Source organism: Aegilops tauschii, chromosome 3, assembly GCF_002575655.3.
Source record: "Aegilops tauschii subsp. strangulata cultivar AL8/78 chromosome 3, Aet v6.0, whole genome shotgun sequence".
Taxonomy (NCBI): Eukaryota; Viridiplantae; Streptophyta; class Magnoliopsida; order Poales; family Poaceae; genus Aegilops; species Aegilops tauschii.
This window is the reverse complement of record NC_053037.3, coordinates 455,733,971-455,741,175: the sequence shown is the minus strand read 5'-3', so window position 1 is coordinate 455,741,175 and position 7,205 is coordinate 455,733,971. Positions and strand designations below refer to the sequence as shown.

The following is a 7,205-nucleotide window of genomic DNA, read 5'->3' as shown; positions in this document are numbered from 1 at the left end:
TTGAATCGTGGGGTTACCTTGACCTTGTCAGGAGAGTTTTGGTCCTCTCCTTCTTCTACCACGGGTAGGGTGTGTGTTTGCATTCATACACATGAGTGTATGCGCGTATATATGAGCGCTTGCGTGTGTATTGTATTCAAAAAAAACTTATCACCCCAAGTTTGTACGCAATAAATTTCTATATGGTCGCGATGTGTACAGGAAGCTCCGCGTTGCAACGCTCTATGTGGTGGCCCGTATTCATTTTTGTGGCGGCCCGTATACATGGGGGCCCATTATTTAGGGAGGTATTAGGATTTGTTTGGAGACTAATCCAAGCAAGAGGGATGAGTTACTCAAAAAAAAAAGCAAGAGGGATGATGTATCAACTCGAATAAGTGTCTGATCTATGAACGTTGTGTTGTTATATGTTTCCCTGATTATTATTAGAGCTTCGGTCTGTATCGACTGTTATGGCGCTTTTTGCTGCTTCAGACTGTATTTGAGTGTTGAATAGTTCACGGTCCGTATCGACTATGGGCGTGTTGTTGACGGCTAATTCATGGTCGAAGACATGCGGATCAGCACTGTCCTCGTCTTCCTGATGAGCACTGGCCGAACTGTTGCTTCCTCTGTTGTCACCCACACCTTGAAATCACTTCTCTTCGTCACGGCCAGCCAAGGCGCACCGTCGTCTTCCTGCTCAACCGTCATCTGTGTCACCATGACAGGCGAAGGAATTCGAGGATAAAAGAGTGTTTTTGCTTTGTATATGACCCTATCCTGCCCTCGGCCCATGGGAGCATGCGATGGCCGATCACTGACGAGATTGTAGACTGAAAGAGAGACGAAGTTCGAAAGTCATCTTTTGATCCCGAGCTCATATGCTCCCGCATGAACAGTAAAATCGAAAAAATATAAAAAAAAATTCAAAAAATTCCAATTTTTTTTGAGAGAAACATTGACAAAAGTTCTAAGTGCCTGCAAAAATTCATCATGAAATCACATTCCTGTAAGGCGTGGCAAAAAAAACAAATTCAGTGCTTCAAAATGATTTTGAAAGTAGCTTTTTCAGAGTATTGTTTTTGTTTTTTTTGCCATGCCTTCTAGGAATGTGATTTCACGACGAATTTTTGCAGGCACTTAGAACTTTTGTCAATGTTTCTCCCAAAAAGAATTTAGAATTTTTTAAAATTTTTTTAATATTTTTTCGATTTTACTGTTCATGCGGGAGCATATGAGCTCGGGATTAATTCCTCCGTCTGCTTAGCTTCTCATTATTTCCTTATTTCGCCGAAGAGCACGCATGTACAACACCAATTGTACTTTTGGCCCCAACAGCTAGCCACACCACTCGACCCAACACTCGCCCGACAAGGTCACACAAAAGACGCCACCGCATTTAGGCCAACCCCACCGCACAATCCAAAATCTATACCCATTTTATTCGAATTTTGTCCGTATGGAATAAAAATAGGGAGAACAAACGCCGGACAGAGGCCGGACAAACTCGCTGCACCCAACACTGCTACCCCATTTTCACCCCATTTCACCAGCTGTCCGTCCTCGTCATTTCTTCGAACACGTAGCAGACATAGCGAACTTGACGCCGCCGCGGCCGCTCCTGCTCATGCACGCCCTCGCTCCCGTCGCGACCGCATGCCCGCCGTCACGCCCGACGCCTCGCCGTGTGGCTGAGTAGGCCGCCGCCGCACGCCGCTCCCCTGCTTCCCCGCCGCCTGCCGCTCCGCCCAAGCTCGCCACCGCCCGTGCGGCCGCGCCTCCTCGTCGCACGCCTCGCCTCGCGCCCAAGCACCGGTCAAGCTCGCACTCCGCGGGCCGCGCCCCTCCACGTCCACGTGTCGCCCCCACGCGCTCAGCCCCGCTCGCCCGCTGAGGCACAACTCCCAAGTTGGAGTTTGGTGCCTGTGTCAATTGTTAGTAGCGAAGCTATTCTGTGAGTCACGGCTTACAAAGCAGTCTGGCTTTGAAATTTCCCCCGTTTCCTTCATTGCTTGGGGAAGGGGACTATTTTTTTTTCGAAACGGAAGGGGACTATTTAGGCTCAAGGGAGAGCGAGGATACGAACGCTATTCTGGGGCGTTTAGCTGAAGATGAAATCTCATACATATAGCTGAGCAAAAATCGCTATCGGTATGTTAAGCAAACCCGCATGGCAATACCCCAAATTACAAAATAGAGCTAACTGCAAGTAAAATCCACCTTTCTCAATGTTACATATGAGTTCGAGCAAGCGTGCTGGCAAATCTCAAATTATTCAATGATGCGATCATTCCTTGACCCACCCCAAAACTAGAGGGACAAAATCGGCTGCAGCAATTTTGGCTTCAGAGGGCGCAGTGTTTTTTTTTTTACTTGTCAACGACTTCGATGAGGGTCGTCTCGTAATCAGCAGGAGCCTGGAAGCCATGGAGGTTCATCACGGTGGCGGCGACGTTGGCGAGCCCGGGTGTCTGGATGTCGGAGCGGAATCTCACTCCTGGGTGGAGACCAGGGCCTCCGATAGCAACAGGGACCTGCAAGGTTTACATGCAGGTCAAAACCAAGTGATAAATGTTGTCACTTAAAATTGGTCTTACAGGAAGAGCATCACAGGCCATTGCACTTACTGGCTGAAGCGTGTGCGATGTAAGAATCTGGATGCTGCCGCTCTTGTCGAGCATCGGCTGGCCAGCTTTGTTCCTCTTAACCATATCCTCTGCGTTTCCATGATCAGCTGTGACAAGATAGATACCACCAACTTGCTCCACAGCATCCAAGACCATCTGTTTTCAAGGGGAACCAATGATACAGATAAGTAAAAGGCAAATGAGGTAGAACCATCATTCAGTGAAACTGTGTGTCCCAGAACACATGTATTTCAGAGAATTTGTCATTGAAACAGTGTGCTAACATGTGTAATTTCAAGTAGATGCACCATTTCAACTTTCAGGATATAGATAATGAAAACAAAACATTGACAGCATAAATCATAGTTTCTTGTTTGTTCTCACCTTGACAGCTTCATCAGCAGCCTTGCAAGCAACAACTGTGGCTTCAATATCACCAGTGTGACCAACCATGTCACCGTTTGGCAGGTTAATACGCACCTACAAGCATTTAATATGTTATGTAAATTTCCGCGGGCAAACCAAGGATGTCACCTGTTACACCTTTCCAAATTCCTTACCTGGTCAAACTTCCCACTGAGGATAGCATCCCGAGTTCTCTCAGCAATTTCAAGTGCCTTCATTTTGGGCTGCTCATTGAATGTGATACCACTGTCACTGGGAATTTCTACATACTCTTCCCTGGTCTCGTCAAAGTATCCCGAACGGTTTCCATTCCAGAAAAATGTGACATGGCCAAACTTAACTGTTTCACTGTTATGGACAAATAAAAAGAATTCATAAATACAAATGTGCAGAAACATAGGATCAATTTATACGCACATAAATAACTTTAGACCCCAAAACAACTGAAATAACGGTTTGCAAAAATAATAACTCCCTCGCAATTACGAGAATAGAGGGATCATCAAGTCAATAAACACTGAATGGCCTTTCAGAAAAAAGTACTCAGATGTAGATAATTTCAATTACTGCCACTGTAGTTAAGCTTTGCCCCCAGACAACTATACTAATAGGTTCCAGAAAGTACAACAAACCAAAGAAATTACTTTTCTATTTTGGTGATTGATATATGATTGGCAACAAATATAAAGCTTTGGACAAAATATAATAAGCATCTGACTTGTGTATTCACATTTTACCCAGTACTTGACCCATATTTGTTTTCAATGGGAGTATGCTAACCTGACACAAGCAATGTTCCATGTAATCAAGCACCTGAGTCATGACTAACTAATGACCAGGAATTATAGTATAGAGTGCCTTAGCATTGGAACAAATAGAATGGAAAACTAGGTACTTGCCTGCAAGCGAAGGTGCGGACACCATTCTTCACCAAGTATTCACCAGATGTCCTCTCAATCAAAGGTGGGGAAACAAGGTACTTGCTTGGAAGCTTCAACTCACCATCATATTGAAGCATCCCAGCGTACTTAATTTTTGGTACACGAACACGGTCAAATTTATCAAAATCAGGAAACTCAAGTGCTTTCGCAAGCATAACCATGCGATCAGCTCTGAAATTGAAAGTCACGACAGCATCACCGTCTACTATAGGACCAACCGATTTGCCACTCTCATCAACAATCACAAAGGGAGGCAAATACTGATCATTGGCCTTGGGCTCTGCTCTTAGAGTCTTCACAGCTTCAAGTGCATTTTGGAATTTGTGTGGTGCTTCTCCAAGTACCTGGGCATCCCACCCACGCTTGACCACACTCCAGTCATTCTGCAATGTATCAAAAAACATGACTTCAATTTCACCAGGAAAATGTGTATTTCCCCAACTAAAATATAACACAAAATTGCACCTCACAAAGCTAAACTATAAAATGAGAGCATACCTCGTAGCGGTCCATGGTAACATACATCCTTCCACCACCAGATGCAATCCGTGCATCAACACCCTGCTCACGAAGCTGAGCAAGATCTTTCTCAATTGTCTCTATGAAACCAACACTACTGCCATCCAAAACATCACGCCCATCAGTAAGAATGTGAAGGCGAATTCTTTTTGCTCCCCTCTCACTGGCACCTTTCACAATCAACTGAAAATAAAGTGAAACAAAACGGAGCAATTTAATATTTGACAAATCATCACAAGACATCAATATCTGGGGTTCATCACAATGATTGCTTAGCAAACCTGCACTTGGTCTAGCCGGGAGTGAACGCCTCCATCACTCAACAAACCAATAAGGTGCAGAGTACCCTTATCAAAAGATTCCTTGATGTAATTGAACCCCTCGTCTTCCCAAATCTTCCCGGAAGCAAGAGCAGCATCAACAAGCTTCGCACTATAGAAATTAAGTATATAATGTAACTTAATTAGCTTTGTTGAAAACAAAATGTGAAAGAAGCATACAAGTGAAACAGAATATAATGTGACAATAGTAATTGATAAAGTCTAGCACATGGTTATGCAAACGACTCAAACAGTTAGACAGCAAACTATGCAACAAGCAAAAAACTAATAAGCATCCACAAGACCTGGTTCCTAGCAGAGTTACTAAAATAATTGATGAAGATGCAAAACTAGAAGACCATATTGATACTATCAAGAATCCAGTTGAAGTCAGGTGCCCTTTTTACTACTGTATCAGAACTTGCAACAAAAAATTACATATTTCACAGGGGGAAAAACAGTATACCCTTGAGCAAAGATTCGGCCAGCTCCAAGAGCATTGTGGCCAACTTCACTGTTGCCCATGTCGTCGTCACTTGGGAGACCAACAGCAGTTCCATGAGCCTTCACTAGTCTCCACTTCTCAGGAGCACCCTAAAACAGAGTTAAGCTTAGTAATTGCAAATCTCAAACAAAGTTATGCTGTAAAAATTTAGCATGCAAAAAACTACAGTACATCCGAACAAGTTCAGGTTGGATGCAACATATGAATTACGGCAGTAATGTAAACAAACATTGTAAGAGACTCGAGAATTACACGAGTTACGATTGCACAATATTGACTCTAGTTACGATTGCACAATATTGACTCTATTTTTTATAGTAAAGGGTCCAACATTCACATCAGATTCATCATCATGCTCAAACCAGAGCAACAACTGCAATCATAATGCTTAATCTACAGCAGAAGTATGTGACTTGATCACATTAAATCCAACAAAAGGATGCAGGCAACCATAATCACATTAAACAGACGAAGGTAAAACGATTTGCATATGTTGCAGCTCGGCACAGGTGCGGGTAACCTACATTCTTGAGCGAATCCATGACGGGCGTCTGGGCGACATGGATGCAGTTGTACTGGTCGGGGCTGGCCTCGCCCCATCCGTCGAGCACGACGACGGCCACCGTCTTCCCCTTGGGGAGCGTGGGGTGGTCGGGGAGCGTCCAATTCGCGGTCGCCATCTCCTGCAAAATCAAGCAAAAAATCAGGTCACGTGCAGCGAATCCAAGCAGATCTGCGCTAGGCATCATTAACACGCGCTAAATCACCAGATCGGGACGCGTATCTCAACCCAAATCAATTCCATTAGCGCGAATTAAAGAGTAACAACCCACTAGAGCTAATCAAACGACAAATACTGCAATTATCTCCAACTTTTTGAATTGACGACTCAGATCTGGATGGCCGGATCTGGCGATTGATCGGAGGAAACCAGACGACAAATTTCGGCGAGCTTACGAACGGGGGAGAGGCGTCGTCGTTCGAGAGGGGCCGTTCTCACCTTTGCTTTTTTCTTCGTGTGGTTTGCGGAACAAGAAGAACTTTTGGGAGAGCGGAGTGGCGGAGGATAATAGGCGAAGGCGGGGCGGCCGCGGTATTAATAAGGGGGGGAGGGACGGGCCACGGAGCCGTGGGGTGCGAATAATTTAGGGTGTTGGCCAAGAAGATCGTCGGACGGCCCGATTGACTCATCGGGCCATCGGACGGCTGATGGAATGTTACCGGTGCCTTGGCCTGATTTGGTACGATGGGATCCGCCAGTTTTATATTGCGGCCCCTGGTATTGGACGGTCCAGATGGGGCCGGCTGTCTCGGAGACATGTGGCTGTCACGCCGTCACGAGTCCTCGGCTCTCGACGTCAGATCGCAGGCCTCCTCAGGCGTGACGGCGTGCGTGAGCGAGGGGCCGTGAGTTGGATATTCTTTTCGGATGCCGTTTTCAAAATCGAATTCCCATGCTATTTTAAAATGTTTTTCCGCGAAAAGGAATGTTTTATTTTTCCGTATTGTTTCTCCGGGTGGGGGAGGAGAACCGGGTTCTTTCGTTTCGTGCTAATAGCCGACCACCTGTGCGATCCCTCGAAAGGACCACCCAGTTGAGCTACGTGCAAGCTTTCTCCGTGATGCGGCGTGGAAAACAGCGTGTTTATTACAGGACAAGTTTTTGAATCCATGGTGCTGGCCGTGGGCGGCGGAAATTAGGCAGTCGGAGTTGGCCGGCCGCCGGGGGTAAGAAAGAGGACTCGCGTCGTTCTCGCGCGCATGGGTTGGTCGCTGCACAAGAACAATACAGTCGGTCGCTCTTGCGGCCCCGGCGTCCTGGGCCCGGAAAACCCAGCGACGACCCGTCGATGCGCCCAAAGGCTGGACTCCCTCGCTTTCCCATGTCACCTGTGGTAGGTATCCC

At 46.1% G+C, this 7,205-nt stretch overlaps 1 protein-coding gene across 2 annotated transcripts; it reads right to left on the bottom strand.

The window, feature by feature from the left end:
* Nucleotides 1–2,168: 2,168 nt before the first annotated feature.
* LOC109774512 (2,3-bisphosphoglycerate-independent phosphoglycerate mutase) lies at nucleotides 2,169–6,534 on the bottom strand. Of its 2 annotated transcripts, none has more exons than XM_020333243.4 (10): nucleotides 6,300–6,534; nucleotides 5,824–5,982; nucleotides 5,261–5,388; nucleotides 4,756–4,906; nucleotides 4,454–4,657; nucleotides 3,914–4,338; nucleotides 3,170–3,362; nucleotides 2,994–3,089; nucleotides 2,610–2,765; nucleotides 2,169–2,516 (listed from the first exon to the last, which is right to left on the bottom strand). In XM_020333243.4, exons 2-10 carry the CDS (start codon nucleotides 5,977–5,979, stop codon nucleotides 2,352–2,354), a joined length of 1,674 nt encoding a protein of 557 aa, XP_020188832.1. In that variant the 5' UTR covers nucleotides 5,980–5,982; nucleotides 6,300–6,534; the 3' UTR covers nucleotides 2,169–2,351. The 2 variants fall into 2 exon arrangements, with proteins under 2 accessions (XP_020188832.1, XP_040260308.1); XM_040404374.3 differs by having other exon boundaries at nucleotides 6,257–6,360.
* Between the last annotated feature and the right edge of the window lie 671 nt (nucleotides 6,535–7,205).

What these genes read in the sequence shown, in the direction of transcription:
- LOC109774512 (XM_020333243.4), bottom strand. Translation starts at nt 5,979, where the DNA reads ATGGCGACCGCGAATTGGACGCTCCCCGACCACCCCACGCTCCCCAAG. An exon ending in TCATGGATTCGCTCAAGAAT is followed by an intron (nt 5,389 to 5,823) that starts GTAGGTTACCCG and finishes ACTCTGTTTTAG; the next exon opens with GGTGCTCCTGAGAAGTGGAG. An exon ending in TCAGTGGGAAGTTTGACCAG is followed by an intron (nt 3,090 to 3,169) that starts GTAAGGAATTTG and finishes AAATGCTTGTAG; the next exon opens with GTGCGTATTAACCTGCCAAA.